General features: G+C 40.0%; 1 protein-coding gene across 1 annotated transcript in view; it reads right to left on the bottom strand.

Annotated features, from left to right (window-relative positions):
- The window catches only part of ELF1 (E74 like ETS transcription factor 1), a 40,647-nt gene that overhangs the window by 3,905 nt on the left and 13,701 nt on the right, over positions 1-23,041 (bottom strand). The window contains exons 4-8 of the mRNA XM_009275648.1: positions 19,551-19,658; positions 18,795-18,959; positions 13,849-13,932; positions 10,545-10,737; positions 8,954-9,421 (exon numbers count right to left, since the gene is read on the bottom strand). Of these exons, the coding sequence (XP_009273923.1) occupies positions 8,954-9,421; positions 10,545-10,737; positions 13,849-13,932; positions 18,795-18,959; positions 19,551-19,658 (1,018 nt within the window). The remainder of the gene's footprint in view (positions 1-8,953; positions 9,422-10,544; positions 10,738-13,848; positions 13,933-18,794; positions 18,960-19,550; positions 19,659-23,041) is intronic.

Below are 23,041 nucleotides of genomic sequence, written 5' to 3'. Positions count from 1 at the left end.
TTTTAAAAAAGAAAAAAAAAAGTAAACTACCTACAGTTAAACAAACTTGCAGTAAAATCAAAATGTCATATAGATACAGCTCAACCCAGGAAAGTCTACAGAGACCAGCAAGGCAAGTGGAACAGCTAAGAAGGAAAGACAACTGACACTTGCCATCAGAAAAGCATTACAAGTATCAGAGTAGATACCAAGCCAGCTCTTTAATCCATGAAGAAACTTACCTGCGCCTGAAGGATTAAGATCAACTCAATAGTTGCAGTTTTGAAAGCAGCAGCTGAAGCTGCTAGCCTGTATGCCATCCAAGTATTACTTTGAAGCTACTTTCTTGTTCTTTAGCTGTTTTGTTTTAAAACAAAATAGTAAAAATAAAAGCTTCTAGCTGCTAAATGGCTGTGAAGGACAACCTCAAAAAGTGTGAACTGGATCTAATCAGTGCAGAAGGTATTCTACAAAGCACTAGGAGCAACAGCTCTGAGAGGACAGAACCAGATCGTTTGTCTCAGCACACTGTAATTAGTAGTTGCATATTGATGTTAAGCCATTTTATTTCTCCTGAAAGCAAGTCCCATACCTGTACATCATACTGTGACTAATAGTTTACTCCAGATGCTCTATCTTCACCATCAGTCAAGATACATATATGATACACACACATATAAACATGTATATACACATATATGTATACACACACAGAGAGTGTGAACTTGCTACAGGGAAAGCATGCAGCAGATGTCTGTACAAGCACAGGATTAAGTAGCACACAGCACCATAAATACACGTTGTTTATGCTGATGGTGGCCAAGCAATTTGCCTTAATTGGTAAGACTACAGATAAATGCGTCTGTTTACAAACTAAAAATCTATCTGCACAAACTATTTGCCTTGAATATAATTGAAAAAAATACACGTTTGGTTAATTGTTTTGCCTGTTTTACAAAAAAAAACCCAAACAACTACACACTACTTAAGGTGATCTGTTAACACTGGGCTACATTATTTAGGTGCTTTGAACTGTGTATTTTGCTATGCTTCTGAATTTCACTGTCAATTTGCTAATGCCCTTCCTACTCTAAGGTATAAGTCTATTGGGTGATTACTTTAAAAGTTCCTGCTGAGGTTACAAAAAGAACAAGAACATTGAGCAACAGTGATGAAAAGGAAATGCTGCCATAAAACAATCTGGTTACACCTGAGAACAGAATGACAAAAATTCTGAAGTCATTTTAGCTTGGCAGAAAATGATCATCTATTTCTTGGTCCATTTGGTACTGCTAACAGCCCAGAATTGTGCAGTATCATATTAGCTCATCAAGAGGTAACTAATGATAAAGCAAACAATAAGTGACAGGCAGGAAAAACAAGCTTATTCATGGTAATTTATGTGAAATTTATGAAATGGAGAAAGGGAGAAGATACCAAAAAAATATTGAAGCTACAAGCCAAGGTAAACAAAGTATTTCACCGCACAATAAGAAAATGTAACAAGGCAGTATTAAGAAATACATAGAGAGAGGTAACAGAGGAGAATTCCCTCTCCAACATACACATTGTTTAACCTACAGCTATAGGGGAAATGATGGCCTTGAGATAAACGGGCAAATTTCCAGGGACTTTCCCCATTTGTTCAACTAACTGTGTGCAAACAATTCATTCAGTCAAGCTAGGAAGAGCAAGGGAGGTGAAGGGGTGGGATGTGCTTGTTAGAATCACTTCAGATGCCTGAGTTGAGAGGCAATCTCTTTTGAGTGACTATAGGAAGCATCAGCCAAATGCAACTCAGGAGCTCTACCATCACTGCAAACTGCTCCACAGCTGCGCTCGAGTACGTGATCCTCAGAGTCATCAACAATCTTGTCAATACTTCACCCCAACGTATTGCCTCATAGCCACTGGCCCTTCTGCAGCACAAGCCATGCAGACAGGAGCTGCTAAGCAGTCTAGGGGCAGATGTCCATGAGAGATAGAAAGGCACTCGATGCCTTCATGCCGTCTGAACACAGCCTCCTCCAAAGGGAGGGCAGAACTTGCCTGTTCTTGTCTAGCTCTTTGCCTGAACAAGATAATTTCTTATGTCATGAAGACAGAGACAGAAGACTCAACTCTCAAGTCTGGTGTCCTTTTTACGGACCCACATAGTCTTACAGCCTTTCTTCCAGAATTTTTCAAAACTGCACGCTCACCTGAATTAGAACTCAGAAACTTTGCTACTAACAGAGACCTGCAGAAACCCCACCTCTTTCGACAGTGCCAAAGACATGTAAAGAGAGCTCCTGTGGATAGCTTCTCATTGTGCAGAAACAAAATTAATCTGTCTAGACGACTTTGAAGTCCCTTCTGCCGTAAGCAGCCTTCTTCCTACCTACCGCAGAAATTAAATCAGAAATGGGCTTAAGAAAAGGTCTTCTCAGCTGCAAGAAAATCAAATCAAAATGTTTGGTCATAACCAAAGTCTTTGCTATGATAGAAGTTGTCCCTATTGTAAATGTGTTCTGAGAAACACGCCCTGTTGTAAGCTAAATAAGAGTTTCTTGTAGAAGCCCACTGAGATCACATCAGCCTATTTCTGACCAACTCCTCCCTCAGGAAGAGCATTTTCCTCACCATCCTGCAACATGAAATGCAGTCAAGCCTTCACTTAAGAGATGAGAGAGATCAGCTCTTCGCAACAATCACCTGCTTCCCTTCCTTTGGGGAAGGCTACAGCAGCGGTGAGTGAGATCCAACAGTATCTGCTGGACACACAGTCGGTGTGCTGGAGAGCTTCTACTGCAGGCCTTCCTTTGGAGCATGAAGACCCAACTTGTTGCACTGACGGAAGACTACTGTCTAACTGCAAACAGAAGCAAAGCACGTGCACCGATGCTGGCCGATCAAAGTAAGGCCTTCCAAATATCAGCCAGGAGTTGTTTCCAATTATCTAGAAGTCCTCAGCTGGCATCGTATTCCTTCGCTCATGTTCCCCATCAAGTCCCAGGGAGCCCTAGTGAGCTCTTTACCGAGACTGACACCTGTGACAGTTTATATTCAGCATACCTATAGGAACAGCAGAGGAGTGATGAGCTACAACATTAGCTGACATTGTGCAGATTTGACTCTCGTTCTTATTCAGGGAAAAAGGAGCAGATGGTCAATGCAAAATCTCAGAAGGACAGTGCCAGACTGCCTCCCTGTGTCTGTGTGGTTATGCAAGCTCGAGCAAAACCAATATACATAGGGTGTAAAGTATGATTACAGAACGTAACAGTGACATTCACTGCACAACTTACACAAGGTAACATCTATACATGGCACGAGATGAAGACACTTCGTTTGAAATAGCAGCTGTATTCACATTCTCAGAGTTGATAAACTCATGCTGCTAGACAAATCTGTATTTTTCAGCATCAGCATAGCTGCAGTCAGACCACCAATACATCATAGCCTGGACACAGAAACAGATTATGGAACAACAGCAGAAAGCATACGTATTTGCTTGGGGTAGACATGACTTTCAAAGATAATTCCCTCTGCGTAGCGGGACAATCCACTGTGTTGGCATATTGTTCGCTTCATCACTGTTCTTACACAGAATGCTCATGCCCAGAAAAAACACGATTCACCTTCAGCTACTTCCTTCTCCTCTTTAATGAGGATCTTGCCATTGTGGTCCACACTTGTGTCACCTTCAGGATGAATTAGTGCAACGTTTTCTACCCCAAAGGTTGCAAAAAGGTCAAGATGAAAGCTGTGGCTGATTCATCACGTAGCAGTTCTCCAGTTCAGAAGTGAACACACAAAGCATATCCCACTGGTCCTCTGTGGTCTGTATTAGCTTTTCCCCCAGCTACAGAACAGAATCGGGATACTGGTCTTCTAACATGTCCAAGCTATCACAATGACAACTTGAAAATACAGAAAAGAAACAATAAACTGAATTTTGATAGAAAAATTGTGTTTAAAACCTGAAGTCTGCTAAAGCATTGCACAGGATCTGTCAGCAATCAGCTAATTGCAAGTTTCTTGGTATACAGAGCTGCCAGCCAGAAGATTCAGATATGTCCCATACAATCAATAACAAATAGAGACATATAATTTTAAATTACTCACAATATGATCTTCTCTGAACCGTTAGTAACACAAGAACCTCTTCTCACTCCATCCAGAAGACACTCCATCTTAAATCACTACTACTCTAGATTAAAAGTAAATGAAAATGCGTATCTCTATCTGCAGCCCTAGTCATTTAAGGGAGCAATTTAATTGCCCAAATGCAGGCAACTTAGAGCCCTGTATGATGTCCTAGACTACCCATGACAAGGTAAGTTCCAAGCCTTACAGGAGAGGTACACTTTCTGGAGCAACAGAAAAGATGCCCTTTACACTTAGGATGACCCAATGAACATGGAGCTGAATCCCAGGACTACTTCAGTGCCTCCGAATTCCAAGCTAAAACACAATTACTCCAATAAACCAGATATTCTGGTTAACCTGTGTCAGTTATTCTGGTTTAAACAGAACAATTTTACAAGTGCTAAATTCAAAGAGACTTTTTTTTTCCTTCCTTAAAAAAGCTGGCTCATTGGAAAAAGTTAGAAATCAAATGCTCATCCAGAGAGGCATTTTTATTTTTGTCTTATCACTGGAAACATGCGGTGCCAAATTCAGCTCCCAGTTACACGACTGGAGACTGCAGTAACTGTGCTTGCATCCACTGAGCCAGAACTGTTACACCCGCAGAACAGCAGTGAGTTTGCAATTCTGAATATTCCCACTGGGGATACTAGATGTCTTCCCCGTCAGCAAAACCCCATTTGCATGACCTGACCCTGCTCCTGCCTCGTTTCCCAAGCTTGGGTTAGCACCACATCACAGCCTTTCTGTTTAAGCACTGGGGCTGAAGAAGAGGCATCTATCCCTGGCGAGCAACACTTCTCCTTGTCTCCCCTGCATACAGCAGCACCAAAACTTGTATAAAAAGCCCATCAAAAGCCATCCAAAACCTTTCCACTTCAGAGTAAAACACTACCCTCCCCTCAAAGTACACAAAACTCTGCACGAGCTTTGTGCAGCTATAAATGAAGCCACTGCCTGTCTCCTGTGAAGAACCAACCCCTGATTTTCACTGGCATGCCCATTTCTTTGAGAAACGCAAAGAGGCCCTGGGGAACGGCTGTCACGCTCTCCCAGCGATGCTCTGGGAGCAGACTTTACCAGTCAATGCTGCCTAGCACAGGGGAGGGATGGTGACACGAGCCCTTCACAACATTCTTCAAACAGGATTCTTTTACCAAGTGCCTCAGCAGCAAAGATACATGTTCAGACTTCTTCTCTGAAGGATATGGTTAAGTGTTAAGAAGCCAGTTGTTTTGACCTCAAAAATCCTCAGTATTTTCTCTATATTTTTTTTCTTCTCACAACACAACAGAAGCAAATTGCTGCAGAGGGAAGACCATTTATTTCCATGAAGAAGAGGGAAGAAAATTTACATGAATAAAACTTTAGAAGCTACATTGTGCAAGACAAATTATATGGGTCCAAGATGTTCACACTTCAAGGCAGAGCCCAACCACTAACCAGTACGTATCAGAAAACCTTCTGAGGATCATTCCCAAACCCTGGTTGCCATTTCGCCCAAATGACCTTGACTATCTACATGCCCCAACCTCTGAACACCAACTGGCAACCAATGTTGCTATTTGTCCTCATGCTTCCTTATAAAAGTACTATAAAGTGACTCCAACCACAACCCCAAGGGGAGTGTGCATACATCAGAAGGTTTGTCAGCTCTTATTCTATAATGGCAATCGTACCTGCTGTACATTTTCAAATCACGTAGACCATTCATTTCAACCCTTATGGAAGCCCCACTGCAGCAATTCAGAACATGTACACAAACTTGTTAAACTGCTAGAGATTTACAGCTCTTTGAACAAACAAACACAAAATCCAGTTCCTTTGTTTTAGCCTTATTATAAAACAAGACCTAAAACATATGCTCCAAAAAAAGTTCAACATGCCATTCTACCTCACCAAACTATTTGAAGTTTGCATTTTGAAACTGAGCAGAAATCTATCTGTCATAAGTTGTATTTTTAGAGCCTGGAATGGGCAGTGACTACTGCACAGGACTCATCAGCACCTTGGTTTGCAGCTTGGCCCATCCTGGTTAAAAGCACACCAAAAAAAATCTGGCTTGTGGTTTTTATTTTCACTCTAACTGCTCAGACACCTTAGTACATTCTTTCTTAATTAGCAATACTTCTATACCATTCAGTAATTATGTACTGTACTGAAAAGATCCGATGGGTCTTTTTTTTTTTTTTTTCCTTCATCTGAAACAAGATCCGATGGGGCTTTTTTTTTACCATTCAGTAATTATGTACTGTACTGAAAAGATCCGATGGGTCTTTTTTTTTTTTTTTCCTTCATCTGAAACACTTTGTCATCTTGGCTAAGGAAAGTGCAACTGAAGACTTCGTGGAATAACGTTTTAAGTTACAAACAATGGATTAGAACCGATGCAATACAGAACCCTAAGGCTTTAAGGCTTTTACTTCATTCGAACGTCACACATGTATCATCTCTACTACATTTTTCCCTTTAGCTTATTGCCCAAGGTCCGATTGTGAAATAATGTAATGCAATAACTGGATGTCATAATGTCACTGAGCAGCTTTCCAAATGTTAGGCTGGACTTCTTGCCTGCCTGCCTTATTAGGTCTTACAGATACTTCTGTTTGTTGCTACCATTTTTTATACCATCTATACTATTTATATTGTTTTTGATATACAATCTAGTGTAGGTCTAGCCTGGAGCTATTTAACTCTGAAAATTGCTGAACTTTGCCCCTATTAATGTTTAATTAATTAACTCAGTAATTCTACTGAGTTAAATGGTACTGTATAGCTTCAACTATGTCTGTACTTGTTTCCTTTCACTATATTGCCTTAGTCAATTTTTACAAGTAATTAAACCCTTCATCAACCCTGAAATCATAGGACTGCACTGTACAGAGTAGCTTCATTCCTAAGCTTCAAAAACTTAAAAGACATCACCTTGATGCAGATTTTTATTAATTTCCTAAATTAATTCCAAAACTGGCTCTTTTTTTTTTTTTCAAATTCCTCATAATTCTCTTTCACATAAACTTCTGATCAAATATAACTCTTCCCTCCTCCCCTATGTGCATCTCGAACTAATTCTAGTTGGTTAGAACAATAAGCAAAACACAATTTGTTTTCAAATCATGCATTTTATAATTAGAAGACAAATGAAAACAGACATTGTCTACTTAAAAATGGTAACTCTTTCCAGTTTGTTTTACAGTGCCTCCCAGTAACTATGAAAAATATTTTTGCTTTCATGGCCCAATGTATTTATTCCCTTGCAGCCTTTACTAACCAGTGAATTTCTCTTTTCAGTGTGAATTTTTCATATTGCAGTGTGAATGAAAACATTTCATAATTTTTAAGGAAGTAATAAAAAAAAAGGATTCAAACTAGGAAGTCCAGGGATAATTTTAAAGTTTGGGGGTTTTTTACCCCAAGGAAAGAAGACATAACTTTTTTTCTTGATTGAAGCTGCAGTCTTGGTTTGTCATTTCCTATATATAAATCTTCAGCTTCCTCAACTACTTGGTTATCTCCTAAAGCATTTCTCATTGATTCTATTGTATCAGTCACTGGAGGCTGATCTCAACAGTTTCAGTTCTTCTTTCAGTTCTTCTGAAAAACCTAGCTGTTACTGCTATTCTGGATTTTCCTTTTATATAAGTGGAGTTTTAATAACTGGCTAGCTTTTACAGCATCCCTCTAGTAGCAGAGATGAGAGAGCAAAACTTATTTTTTGGAAACAAAGAAATTATTTGGTCTCATTAGTGTCATTACTTCTCTCTGACAAAATTGCATGGTTAACCCCAGATAGTAAGTACCACTCCAAATCTATTGGTGGCTCTGGATGTAATTTTCAAAGGAACGAATAGAGGAAGGGAGCAGGAAATAGCATTATTGCCATTTTGCAGCACAAAATGACAACCATTATAACAGTGATGTTAACACAGCGTATCTCAAAAAAAAAGTGATGTTCATAATTCTTTAAGAATGTGTGTGAGGGGCCTAGGCCTAGATTCCAAGAACATTTATTCTTTTCAGGTCTTTTGTAGTCAGTGGAGATGAACAAGGTCCATCAGGGGACGCCTCAGGCTAGGGTGAAACCAGGCTTAAGTGATTGTTTTTTAAAGCCTCTTCAATTAGGATGCTGCTACTAACGGGTAGGTGCAAAGGAGTCATGATGCTTAAACTCTGTGTAGTGTTAGCCAGTTGACTTACAAATTAAGCGTGGAAGCATGACTGTCTCCCAAAATAGTCTGCAGATACACAGCTCCCATGAGATTATTCTGTTAACTGTTTTCTAAAATCAAAAGAACATGCTCTTGTAACAGCAGCAAAATGCTAGAGTAGATAACACGGAGCTTTCCCTTGTTGTAACTGGGGACACTACAAAAGATGAAAGAAATGACAAAAAATTCTTAGGAAAAGAAATTAAGAAGCAAGAAGGAAAATTTTTTTGAAGGGATCATGCAGACACACCATGTATAATTCAAAAGTGAAGACATCAAACAGTCAGTGAAAAAGCAGAGCCATGAAAATACTGCCTCTGCTGCAGGACAGAACTGATGATACCAATTTAAAAGAGAAGTTGTGCATTTTTCCTCTCTAAAGGATTTGCATCAGGCCTAATACCGCAGGAAAGATGTGCTTCCCTCCACCAAAGGCAGAGCATTTATGAGCGTACATGTCGCAGTATGGTGTAGTAACTCCCAATTCCTAGGATCAGCCACAAAGACACCATTTCTCTTCAACCAAACTGGGAGATGAGCATTTTTTTGAAGCGCAACAAAGAATCTAGTCTATCTAGCCATCATACAGTGAATTTATTATTATTCATACATTTATATCCTGTACATTTTCTTACCTTATATTCTGAACCGAGGGATTTAACGTTTCATCCGGAACGTTACTGGTTACAGCTGCATGTCCTTCTGTGAGGGACTGCAATGGCTGCATTACGTGAACTGTCCGAAAAAGCTGAGTAGGATGTACTGGCTGCGGAGACTGCATTGTCCTCAAAACTTCTGAAGTCAAGCCAGGTGTCTGCTGCTGTACAACTTCTACGTGCTCCTTCAGCTTAGCAGGCTTCGAGTTTCCTGTTTTTAGCACTGTGGTTGATCCTCCCTTTGTTCCCGCGTTTGCAGACGCTCTAGATCTGCTCGGCTGGTTTCTATTGGCCACAGGAGTTGAGAGCAGAGTTGAATCTGATGATTCAGTGCTAGGGCTCGCATCTTCATCATCTATATAGACGAGATCTTTTGGCATTTCTTTAAATTGATATACTAGGCGCTGACCTTCTACTTTAGCTAGTATTCCTCTTTGGTAATAGTATCTGTTTAAAGCATACACACATCAAGTTACACAGTGTTTTTTGCCAAAAACCAAACGAAACAAAAAAAAGGAAAAAAAAAAAGGCAACAAAACCCCCAGAAAATAAGACCAGTAGTAACAAGTAAACAATATTTTAAGTGCCTAGTTTCTTCATTATAAAGGAGTGGCCAATTTAATAGCGTATTTTTTCCTCAAACAACTTTCTTTTACTGGTATTTCCTGTCACCTTTTAATTTCAACCTCAGATAACTCTGAGGAGAAAGAGAAGAACTCCGTGATTTGGCAGCTCTGCTATCAACTCATACTCTTTAAAAGTTGCATGAAACTTGTAATTCTCCTCTTGACTCATACAGTTCTTTCAGTTACCTGAATTCACGCTTATTCATCAGTGAGCACAGGCAGATATTTTAGCTACAGCAAAGCAAAGGGAATAGGACAGGAGAGCACTACTTCTGTTATATTTACAAATTAATATGACAATTTGAAATCATGCACACCAAGGTGAGGGGTGACGGGAAATGAAAAGAAATGCATAGCTGCTCAGTTGCACAATTATCAATCAGCAGGTAAGATTGAATCTTCATGGATGTCTGCTTATTTTGCACAGTCTTTTATGGATGAGAAAAATCCCAGCCTGACAGGCAGAAGCATATGAGAAGATGTTCTAAAACTGTCTGTATATTCAAGTTTAGAGAAGCACAACCAGACCTAAATTCTAAAACTGTATCTTCCACTGGAAACGGGATCATTTGCACCAAGTAGAAATAATTTCATTAGTACACCTGAATTGAGGATTTTTTGGAGAAAAGAGATTCGAATTTTATGTAAAAGGCTTGCCCCACTTGAAATCTTCAGTCTCTTACTTTGTCTGTGGCTGACTGTGAAGATGCAGTTTTTGCAGCAGCACTGAAGATGTCTGAGCTGAGACTGAAGGTGACTGATTTGGGGTTGAGGTTAGTAAGGGTTACTTTTAGTTAGCTTATTTATTTTGCCAAAATAACTTCTTCATTTCCCAAATGGACAGAATACTAACTCTTTTCTGTTGTTACACAAATTAGATGAGGCATTTAATGCATGCAAACACTAAGGCAACAGAAACAGTCTATTATTAAAAATGCACATACCTGAGAGCTCTACCCATTGTTTCGTAATTCATGTCAGGTTTGTTTTTGTGTTTTCCCCACAACCTGGACACAGCCTTGGAATCTACCAGTTTGAAAATGCCCTTCTCTCTTTGAGTCCATTTGATATATTTAGGACACGTAGCTTTGTCCTGGAGCAGTGCTAGTAAGAACTCCCAGAGATAAATTGTATTTCCTAAGATAAAAGTATTTCAGGACACAGAAAAAAAAGAAAAAAATATTAGTTGACCATATTTTATCAATGATGTAAATAATGTAAAAATTAAGAAGCTGGTATCTTTATGAATACACTGTAATAAATCATCAAGACTAGGAAATAGTGATGGAAGAGCAAAGGAAGGGATTCTTGTTAGTTATTACAATCTGGGTGCCCAAACACCCTAGCCGTTGTCTGTAACGTACAGAGTCAGGTACCAGTCAACCTACAGTCACCCCGTTCCAACCACCACCATTAGATACCATTAGTCACCTATGTGCACACTTCCCTCCTGCCTAATCCAGTTACAGAAGCAGTCCCTATTGCTTTACCTCAATTAGGAACATGTTCAGGTCCATCCTCTGAAAATGCTGGAAATTAAGCCCTTGCTTAAATACTTTGCTGAATTGAGGTGAGTGTTATAATCCTTTAAAAGGCTAAATAAAATCCTTACTTTTAACAATTAGATTTATATGGGGCAATCAGTGGCATATGCTGAGGTAGGCAAACCTTCAAGAATAAAGTTCAGAAAAAGATTTTTTTTTTTTTAATCCAGTGAGCGCTTGGACTTGCTGCTAGACAACTTTCAAATTTCATTTTACAAACAAGCAGGCACAAACACCTATATATGGAAATCCATCACATCTGTTCGGTGTTTACCACATATAAAGAAACAGTATTAAAATCACAGATTGTGAATACTTATAACTACTACAAAATTTGCATATTGTTTTTTTCCGAAACCACATTTAAGGAGTCTAAACACATATAACTAATGAGACCCTTTTTCCTGCTTTTTTTAAGGCTTTTGGTGTCTGATGTTCTTTTGGACACCTGAAGCTGCACATAAGCTTCTTAGTGATCTGTTGTTAGTCTGAGAAAGGAAGAAAAAACTTCTTGTATGAAAGTATCACCTCCCACAAGTAGCTGTGCAAAAACACAGCAAGGACAACATGTGCAGATTTCTTAAGTTTCACAAAAAATGATGCCCAGTGCATCAGAAGGTGACAGGATCTATTTTGTTAGCTTCAATTTAACCCGGCACTTTTTTCAACTTTAATAACCACCACTCTGAACTTTTTTTCAACAAGAGGAGGTGTCTTACAAATTAAAGCTCCCATACTACTGTACTATAATCTGTATTTCACAAATATTCAGCAAAGGCATCAGCACTGGCAGTACAAAATGTTAACAGCTCCTTTGGCAGGTGGAAACTTTAAAAGTGAGCATCCCTAGAAAAAAACCACTGCCTTTGCAACAAATGTCTCCCAGCTAACATGAAACGGTCAGCCTGTTTGCCTTCGGATACCCCGAAGGCAAAGGTTAAGACTGCTTAGGCAAGACACAACGTCAGCCAGGAGTGAGAGCATTCCCAGCCACTTACCATTTAATCCAGGGTGCTTTTGTTGTAGTCTAGACTAAAAATGCTCAGCGGCATCAAGGCAGTCTGAAAATTTGTCACTGTTTAGCCACTGAAAATCACTGTGAAGAGGACTGTCTGCGAAAACCGTCTGCTTTACTCACAGGCAGAATTTTTAACCTCCTCTGAGTCACAGTAGAAGATGACATATGTAGAAAACTCAGTTTTCTCCATGCATCACATCAAATAATTATATGGAGGGCTTGGTATTTTAGCATACATGTTCTCCTTAGGGAAACATTGTGGATACTGAGAGCCAGGCAACTCTCATAATTTTCTAGCTGCTTCCCTGCCATGGCCGGTTATATTAATACCCCTTTTACTTCAATTCTGTGTTCTTCAAAATGCTAAACAAATGCTTTTGTGGTAGCTTTTTTCGTAACAGGCCGTGGTTTCAGTCAACACGCTCCTTTTTAATTCCTTCTGAATTAGCAATTTTGTAACAAAGGACAAATGTGAAATATGCTGTATCCTTGCTATCATTGCTAGAAACAGTAGACTCTTCTGCCTTTTAATTTTGTGACTACCTGCTTTAATATTTTCTATTATTTCATTTGCGCACTACCTAGAGGTTCCTCTGATACTTCTCTTTCATTTTTACTTAAAAATCAGGTTTTAATTAAAAAAAAAAAAGCAGCAACAATGCATACTCAAAATTGCTGGCATTAACCTGTTAAATATTTATTGCTTGCAAACAAGTCTTTATTTCCTGTTACTGCAGAAAATCCCTCTTCAAAAGAAAAAAAAAAAACATACTCATTTGTCAGTGTAGCGATTTTTCTGATTTCAAGACAGTCTGACATTCTTATGCCACCACCTTCCAGGTTTGGCTGGCTTCTGTCCTGGCAAGTATTGCACAGCATGCAAGCACATCAGTCCCCAGGCGTGCATGCAGGCACTTGTGGTGACACAGGGGAGGCTCATTTCCAGCTCCCGCTGAGCACAGCAGAACTTGGTGGGGGCCGGGACATCAGGCTGCCATTCAAACACCAGCCCGGGGAATGGGTGCGGGTGCTGGACCCAACAGCAAAGCAACCGAGCTGTTGACAAAACTGACAGGCACTACTGAACAGTTCAGTCTGGAGGAAATGATTTATTGTATCAGTTATGTGGTATTTATTTTCTTTCTTCCCTTTAAACACAGGAGGAATGAGAGAAGTATCAAAAACGCAAGTTTTCTGCCCAAGCCTTCAAGCTGCGTTATAGCTTCCCTCAAAATTTAGGGCTTGGTACTTCCTGCTGCCAACTGGCAGCCTTGATTAGCTCCTCATGCAGAATTAGACACACACAGATGGAAAACGTTTTCAAAGATCATCTGTCAAAATAACCACAGCCCAAGAAACCCTAATACAATGCAAAGCACTCCCCAGGACTTCACTCAAAACACAGCAGCCTCCGAGGGAGATTGAAGAGTTCCCAAGAACCCTTGCTACTAAAGTGACAAATACGTTATTCCCCCCGGGAACTGGGTATTTCACCAAGAAATCTCATGCACTAATTTTTTTACTTGCCTTAAGATGAGATGTTAACTACCCCTGAGCATAAGACCTGGTTTTACATCACAAGAAAATTAGCGAACATTTTCTTTTTACATCACAAATGTTTTCTTTTTACAGGTCACTCAGAAACAATGTTCTTTTAAAAACTTCAGTGACAACTCTTTGACTTACCCTTTCCATCTTTGTTTTTCTTTTTCACTGATATGTTTGGAGTTGTAGTAGGGGATTCAGGACGAGACGGTTTCGGCTTCTTCCCTGAAATAAACCACCAGCAAGTCAAACTGCAGCTTAAAAAAAGGAAATAAAAAAGAACAAGGACCTAAAAAGGGAAGAGATTTGTTTCCCCAATTCAGAGAGGATTCAATTTCCAGCAAGTTAGGAGCTCAGTTCTGTGCTGAACTTCTTCAATTTCTACAGCAGGATTGGACCCCCTATGCTCTTAGGGTACTTCTGGTAAAGGTTATGCTCACTTTTCCAAAGTCCACGTACCTTGGAAACTTCTGTGGCTTTTTAGATACTTTTAAGAGCACTTAAAACAGTAGAGATGAGAAGAATAAGCTATTAACTGTGGACAAGAATTTAAACAGGAAAAGCTAGATAAAATATAGAGCACTATCTTGTTCGCTCATCACCAAAATGGAACTTACGGATAAAACAAGATTGTCTGCTTGTTTAATAGATTGGAAGTCTCCACTGACAGCAGGAAACTATACTGTCATGTGAAGAAGACATTTTTCAGTCCTATTGTCTTTTACACCTTTCTCAACAGTGCTACAGGTAAAGGAAAGTCACTTGTTTGCTTGTTAAGACCAGCAGAACCAGTAACAGGCTCTGAAAAAATCACCAGTTTTTAAAGTCGTAAGTATGGTGGCTCTATCTGGTGAGGAAGACTGAAAGGAAGAAGCTAGTTAGAACCGATGACAAGTATGAAGAGCATTGATTTGAAAATGTTGAAAAATCAACTATCCAAACGTAAGTGGAGTAAAAAAATGTAAGTCATGCTGGAGTATTTTTCAGTATACAACCTTGAACCTATTCCTTTAGTAGTTCTCATACCCTGCAATGTCAGCTTTTACAGGTAATGTAATTAATCAGAAACCTTCAGAACTGTCTTATGAAGTAAAAATTTCTCTTACCAGGTTTTGCAGCGACCCCTTAGGACATTGACAATACCTAAATTATTCACGTACTACCTCTGCTCTTTTGAGAGGCAGAATAGACCAAGCAGACACAGGACTCAGAGAAACATACTTCTAGTCCAAATAACCTATTGTCATAATTAAAGATCTAAAGAAAAGTATTTTTCTTTTTCTCTAGTTATTGCATTTCCAAAGAGTTTATGTTCTACGGAGGCAAGACCAATAGGCCTGTGCAATCCCGTACACTATGACGTTCCACTTTTTGGTTTTGTTTTTAGGGGCTGCTTTAGTAAGGAAACGGCTCTGCTGCAGAGTAAGAGTGAGGGTTTTTCACTAGCTCTGAAAAAAAATGCTCAGTGCCAGCCTGCACAGTCTGCTTTGTTCTCTAGACTTCCAGGTATCTATAAAGAAGTCATAAGAAACACTGGCTTGAACACTCACCTTTTGATATTAGCAGTCTTGCTAAGTCCACCTTTGCACCTTTTTCTTTCTCTTTTTTTTTGACAAGGCATGGGGGAGGATGGCTAGCTAGTTGAGAGAGCTACAGTGAGGAAACTCTAGTAATGCCTGGAGTCCTCTAACTTTCTTGCTTCTGTTCAGACAGGATTCATGACTGAGGATGGGACACAAAGTTCAGCCATCATCTTGGCCGGTAATGCCTTCCTTGATTTGAATGAAGATGGGAGGGAGGAAATCCTACAAATTTTTTTTTCATATATCATCATATGAAGGGATAAAGAACTACTGGAGTACATTTTTTAGCAGCTTTGTTCCACTCACCATTATTGGTTGCAGAAATGTCTGTTTTCCCTAAAATATCTAGATGAAGTCACTCTTGTATAGATCAGCTTCTACTGCACAAGAAGTCCGCCGGGGTAACTTTGGCTGAGTGCTCTTCTCCCCTTAGAGTTGTGTCATGGGAAGACCCTGTTGGGTGCTCATCTCGTTTCCCCTCTTGTACAGGTTTAAGTGTATGCCATTAAGGAGTGGGGAGTGTTATTTTGATGTAATTAATTACCTTGTGTCCAAATGAGATCAGGTCTTAAAAGAAGATGAAGTGGATGAGGGCTCAATTAGGTCATGACTGAACTACTACTGGTCAACTTCAGGAAACATAAGTACCAATCACATATAATTTATGCACTTCTGATTAGGGATAAGCTAGGCTACTAAATACGAATACTACTTGCTACAGCAATTCTAGGCTCTCTTACCTCAGCCTAGCCTACTTCAAGACATCCTAGATGGACAATCCTCTACCAGAAATCCATCCAAAATTAGAAATCAGTGAAGAATGTGAAACTTGTTTACAGAAAGGTGTTGATGTTACTGCTCTATATCTGGGCCAGAGATACTTAAGATGATGGTTTTAGACTACACTGTGAGCTATAATCTCCAGGCGCTGACTGATACCATCAAAAACACAGTTAACAGAGACACACAAGATATGTTTCCTTTGTTTAAAAGAAGATGATTTCTGAAAGCACATTAAGCATTTGCACGCTTCCTCCTTTGGTTCAATAGAGCATGAATTTGTTACCTTTCAGAGCACACGACTAAATTCCTTTTTAGGAGAGAATTTTACAAAGAGGAAGGATGAAGAATGTGCAAGAGCTAAGACTTATCTGGGGCTACCGTCATTTTGTATAGCTAATTGAATTTATAATTGGTATTTCCACTTTCCTATTTGCATGGTTGCAAAAAGACTTCCGGTTAGAAATTCATGCTACAAATTAATGTGATATTTAGAAAGTGAGATGCTCATCCTGATTAAACGTTTTATACCACACCAGAAAAAGTTCAGTACATTTTCTTGCACTGTTTTCAGTGGGTTTTGTTAAAAAAAAAACCAAAAAAAAAAGTATGTAAAAATATAATGAACAGTATATATCTAAAATATAATGTGTATATGACTTATGTGACCACCTACTGCCAGATACCTCCCATAGCAAAAACAGGACTGAAGGTACTAGTATAGCAAATTTCCAAGTTTCTTTCTCTGACATCCCTTTGTTTTTCCTGTCCTTCTGATCCATAGTTTGGCACCTCAGTGCTCAGATGTTCATGAGTACAAACATCATGCTAAACACAGTTTTGGAGTTGAGCAGATGGGTGGATACAGCTCTCCTGCTGCAGCAATAAGGCCCACAAGGAAAGGAAGTGAAATCACCCCATCACTTCTGGAGAACACTTTCTTGGAGGAGCTCTACTTGGCAGTGCCATTCTGGCTCAGTTAGCTAGCAATGCTCTGCACAATGCAACCCTACAAGTTTAGCTGATGGGTTATATATGCTAGAAGTCTATAAAATCATGAGTGGTGTGGATAGGGCAAAATGACCGTAGTCCTTTGCCATGCCACAAAACTGACCAAAGGAAGGGAAACAGATTGCACTTAAAAAAAAAAACAAACAAAAACAAAAAAACCCCACCCACACACTGCACGTCATCCTGAAATGCACTACAAAATTAATAACATTTTGCAGTAACACTTCAGCATCGCTCAGACCAGACCATCTACCTCATGAAGTCTCAACTTCATCAAAAACTTGCAGTTAATGAAACACTAAGCTGATGCATCTTTTCTGGTATTTTTTTCTATCCAATGTAACTGTCAAAAACAAACACACACATTTGCTGTGAAGCAACTGGTTTTCTAACCTACAGCTAGGGAGGAGGAAGGAGTGGGAGTAAGCAGAAGCACAACACGAAAGAGGGTATGAATGCATCAAGCCAAAGAGGTTAAATGTCTGGCAGACAGCGGCTCCTTGTTTTGACCCACATAGCAGCCAACATTAAAAAGAAGAAGAAAAGAAAAGAACAAAACCATAAAACCAGTTTAAAATCCTCTTACGGTTGGTTATCTCACAGTAGTGTGCACAGTACGGTAGTTTCCCCCGCAGCACTCTCGGGGCAGCTGCTGGTAAAGCTCTCCACAGCGGTTTCAGTTCAGCTTTCTTACAGGAATCGGAGACTTCCCGACCCACACCCGTCCCTACCAGACCTTGTGACACACATGGGGCTCAGGAGGCTTCCCCAAGGTTTCTCACAGGACAGTACACTCTCACAGATAATGACTCCCAACATTTGGGAGTATGATGGTTGCATTAGCAGCAAAAATGCACTCTCATTCAGCAGGAGTATTGCTGGGTAGCAGGAGTCCTGTTCTGGAAGGTTTTTTTTCCACAGGGGAACCTGTCCAAGTCCTAATGCGCTGGTTCGGCCCTAGGATTAGTTCCAGAAACATAACTCTCGTTTTATTCTTTTTTTTTTTAAATTCATTGCAACAGCACCTTACATCTGCCTGCACTCCATGACTCTCTTCTACTGTAGACATCAGCTTCAGGACCTCTGATAGGGTCCATGCTCAAGCAGGGTGGGAAAACAGGAGCAGAAGGTCTGACTAACACCACATAAACTTCACTGTTCTTTAGCACGGCACCGACTCCAATGGAACATCACTCAATGGACACTGTGTAAATTTTATCTACCGCAAATGGGACTAATGCTTACTATAGCATGCAGCTCTTTAGAAAAAAAAGAAGATTTAAACCGTTCATATTCAAGAAGAGCGGAAAAAAAAAACCAAACATTCTCATCCCATATTCTGAACGGACCAAGTATCTTTATTTGAAGCTAAATAGGAGCTAATTAAATTACTTCAGCATTCATGGTAACAAAAGCTCTATAGCTTGTATTGCAATTCTGCTCTGAAGAAGAAACTATAAATAGGAACAAGCAGAGATCCATGTTTCCTGTGGAATAAGCCATCATTGCTACCTCTCCAACATCATTAGTATCTAAGCACCAGTATCTGTGCTCACACTACCCAGTAAGAAAACGCTTTCTCTGTATTTCTAGCTAAGCCCACTCAGTTATTTTGACCTGACACCCAGAATGGTTCCAGACACCCACAGGGGAGGTGAGCATGCCACCCACTGCTCTCCTACACTGCACCACTGTTCTCCAGTAGCATCTTACCTTTTTTCTTCTTTGGTTGTTCGAATTCTGGAGTCTCTGGTGATTCAGCGTAAGGGTCTGGGGCTTGGTGAACTTCCACCACCTCGGGGATCCCATCAAGCGTGACTGACACGTGTGTAATAGGAGCCACCATATCATCATCTTCAGTTGTGCCAAACATAGTTGCTTAAGGGAAAGGGACAACCACACAGCCACAAGGACTTTTAAAAGCTACATTTTACAGCAAATTTTAAAACACAGAATGAAATAAAACTATGACACTTAAGGCCTTCCTGGGACAGAAGACCAGTTCATAATGGAATATATCCACCCACAACATTCTACACAAGCAGAAGCAGTATTAAAATACAACAATTTAATGACATAACCCACTCCCCAAAAAAGCACAATTATTTGGTGATCATGCATTTTTATTCATATTTAAGACAATCTGCAGATGTAAGCATATATTCTTTTATCTTGGCAACATAAACAAACTCATCCTCTATCAGCCAAATAAAACACAGCCGTCTAAACAACCTTGCTTCATTCACACCTTCCCTTTGTAATTTTTGATTCTTTCCTTACCTGTCAATGTTCAACTCTGGCATGGCAATGAAATCTTTCATTGCATACACCACTGGATTTCTGATATCCAAACTACGGACATAAAGTCTACCTGGAAGCAAAATCATCTTACCCCTTCCACACAACCATGCTGCACTGTATCCCTCCTCATTTCATTAATAAACAAGGCAAATTTCATAAAAAACTTACTTATTCTTTTTTCATCCAACATAGGACCAGGGGAGTCCATATTGAGAAGTGCTTCAGCAGCCTCAATTGTCTCCATTGTTTCATCTCCATTATGACAAGATGCTTCAACTAAAAGCAAGAGAAAATAACTAATTCTTGACAAGCTACAAACTGGACTTAAAGCTTAACATGATATTTATTCCTATTTCATTTCTAGGGAAAAAAAAAGCGGTAACCACGGTCTTCTACTAGATGAGTAGTAACAAGTTATCTGGGAAGGAAATGCACACTGCAATCATGCCATTTATTTAATACACTACATTTTTCAGATTGTATGTATTAAAAAACCCAAAACAAACCCAAACCCTTTGTTTCTGCCTCATCTTTCTAACCACTCCCTTTGCTGATCAAGCACATGCAGTAAAACACAACAACCCTAAGAAATATTACTACCACAAACAACATTCTAGACAGTATCCTTTAAAAAACCAAAACCTGCTGATTTCTTCTTATGGTGGTCCAAAGGAAGTGAATTCCATAATCAAGAGATGCTCACCAAAAATATCCTGTCATTTAGCCTGGAGGACAGACAAGAAAATATTCCACAACTTCTATTAGAGAGCATATGATCTAAAGGTTTAACTGAATCCTAAACCGTTCAAATCTGTGGGGATTATACATAGGGCTAACAGCACAGGCTCCAGGAACACACTGGAAAGCAAACATAAAACACGAAAAGCAATACAGAGGGCTGACAAACTTTTCAAAAATTTTGACTACTAGACAAGCCCTCATCAGTTTCATGAGGGTGGTCATTAGACAAATCCAAAGCTCTTGAGCATTAATTAATAATTAAGGTCATGTGAAGCTACACACCAAAAAAATCCAATAAAATACCATTTCTTTCCTGATACCTAAAGCAGATTTGCAAAATATCAGCTGTTCGAGAAGATAATATTGGTTTGACTGGAGGAGTATCTTACCAGGGGATTTTTTTCAAAGTAATTGTAGCATGACAAACAAGTTAGATGTTAGTTCCAGTACCTGGTACCGTAAACCTTTAGAACTATTTAACACATTCTTTCAGAAATTACTCTTTGTTGGATGGAAATGCATGGGCTAGGCTTCCTTATCCTTTGCCACGAATTTGAAGCCACGTTGGGGAATTCGCTTGCATCTATCAAAGTGGTACAAAGGTCTGCATTAATATTCCCCTCCCTAGGACACCAATGAACCTCCATTACTTTCTCAGCCCAGTAATGAGTCAGCTTCAAGCCCTCTCTCCTTACTTAGCTTTCAGGAATTTTGGGTGGAGCAGTCACCAAAAAAAAAAAAAAAAAAAAAAAAAGGAGACTAACTGACAGAGCAAGCAAAAATGCATCATAAAACACAACACAATGATCTTGGAACATTTCTTCTTCACATAAAAGCAAGAGGTTTATGCCAGAAAGCAGAATTTCTATACTGTAAAAAAAAAAAAAAAAAAAATCACAGTAACAACAAAGCACCCAGCTCACTAGCACTAAACAATCACATAATTAAAAAAACAACCAACCAATCAACCAGTTTTACCCCAAATCTTTACAGCTTCAGCAATCGTATCATTAGGAGAGGGCAAAGATGAATGCAGACATTCACGCATCAGCCCTACCTCCTCCATCTAGCTGTGATTTACAGGCTCATGGAGCTCAGAAGCCTCCTTACCTTCTGGATTTTTTCTTGACCTTAGTCCTACCATGCCCCAAGTGTCAGAGGTTCACGCCAACACACATTAGATTCAGGTGTTGGGAACCCCTGACCCACACAGCAACTCACCCTGTTGTCTACAGGGCCCCCTCCACCCCTCATCTTGCACATTCAGCCAGTTCAGGACCTGTACCTTCTAGCTGACATCTTCAAACAGGCTTAAGAAATGAGAAACGTGGAGTTGGGGAGGTGAACAGCATGAAAAGAGACAAGGGGAGGTAGTGAGTATGAACTGCAGTCCTGGCTTAGGAAGCCATAGAGCGAGACGGGGCAGCAAACTGCTCACAGTTTTGTTGTGCAGCTTGCAGGCTCAGGAGCTCAGCCACAGAGCGTCTCAGCCCCAAGAGCCGAAGAGCATCCCTAGGGAACGCCCGGCCAGCTGAGGAGGAGACTGAACCAAGTGCAGCCCATGCAGTCTGCAGGCATGCCCTGCTTGGCCCAGCAGTGCTGACTTGATCACTTCTGCTTCTAAGTTTTATCTGGATGGGAACTTTCCATATCATCTACCAGCATAACAAAGACCACAGTAAGGATGTCACCCTAATCACAGGCACACAGCACTGCCAATACAGCTGTCAGCAGTTCTGACATTGTCTGAATGGACGGGAAGGTAACCCGCCATGATCCAGCTCAGCCAAAGCCATTGAGCAGCGCTGGTTTACGCTGTCACATACAATTTAAAAGCCAGCAGTGGTACCCCGTGGTTCTCAGTGCTGCGGGTGGGGAGGAGGGAGCAGCCACTGTTTGCTCTTTCCCTGGAGAGAGCTGTACGAGGAACAAACCCTCCCACTTGCTTTCAGGTGCTGAGGTGACAGAGCAGAGTCAATTCTTCACCCTGAATAATGGCAGGTGAGGCAGAGGTTGCCAGCTTTCCATCACTGTTACACCATGTGGCTAAAAATCAACCATCCATATCCAAGACTAATGAAAGGAACTGACAATAGTCATATAAATAACGTAAACATAGAAATTAATATAATTTGATGCTCACAAAAAACGTAAGGAGTGCCAGCTATCTGTCTATCCACAGACACAGAATGGCAAAAATAAGTTTCTTAACCACATTAATGCCCTTGCTAACACGCTTCAAGCCTCGTCTTTAGATGATGACTTCACAAGGTAGTCTGAGCCGAATTAATGTTTCCCTGTTGCTAAAAAACCAAGGGCTATGGTTCTTCCTCCCATCTCTGCCCCTTGTTCATGATCCAAACTCCTGTCACTTAATACAAGCCAGGCTTCATGCTTTTTTGATCATGCAGCGAGACAATTTAGTTTTATAAAATGGCTCAAAAGAAGTTTTTTGGGTTTTGCTGGGTTAGCAAGTTGAATTACAAGAACTCAAGAACTAACACAAACAAGGTGTGGGGTACCGCACAGAGGAGATGGAACACTACCTCTCTGTCCTACTAGCAGCAAGATGCTAATTTGCATTACTTAACTTGAGACAGTGCTCAGAGATAACCAACTCAACTACCAAAGGCAAGTTGGTGTCTGTTATTTTAGCTTTTCTCTTAATGTTGCAGAAAGGTATTCCAATCACTGGCAGTTATGATACAGTCACAAATTTAAGAATTGGGATAAAAATAGCATGTTTGTTACACTTTGGCAAAGTCAGAGCTGAAAGAACGGTGGTGGGGGAGGTAATTTCTGAGAAGCATCAGATTTCAAATGTTATCTTAAATAGGTAGAAACTTTAAAAAAAAAAAGAGGGGAAAGAGGGGGGGGAAGAAAAAAGAGGGAAGGAAAAAAGGAAAAAAGAGGGAAGG

This window comes from Aptenodytes forsteri, unplaced genomic scaffold (assembly GCF_000699145.1).
Source record: "Aptenodytes forsteri isolate BGI_AS27 unplaced genomic scaffold, ASM69914v1 Scaffold172, whole genome shotgun sequence".
Classification (NCBI taxonomy): domain Eukaryota; kingdom Metazoa; phylum Chordata; class Aves; order Sphenisciformes; family Spheniscidae; genus Aptenodytes; species Aptenodytes forsteri.
This window is presented reverse-complemented; position numbering and strand designations above follow the sequence as displayed.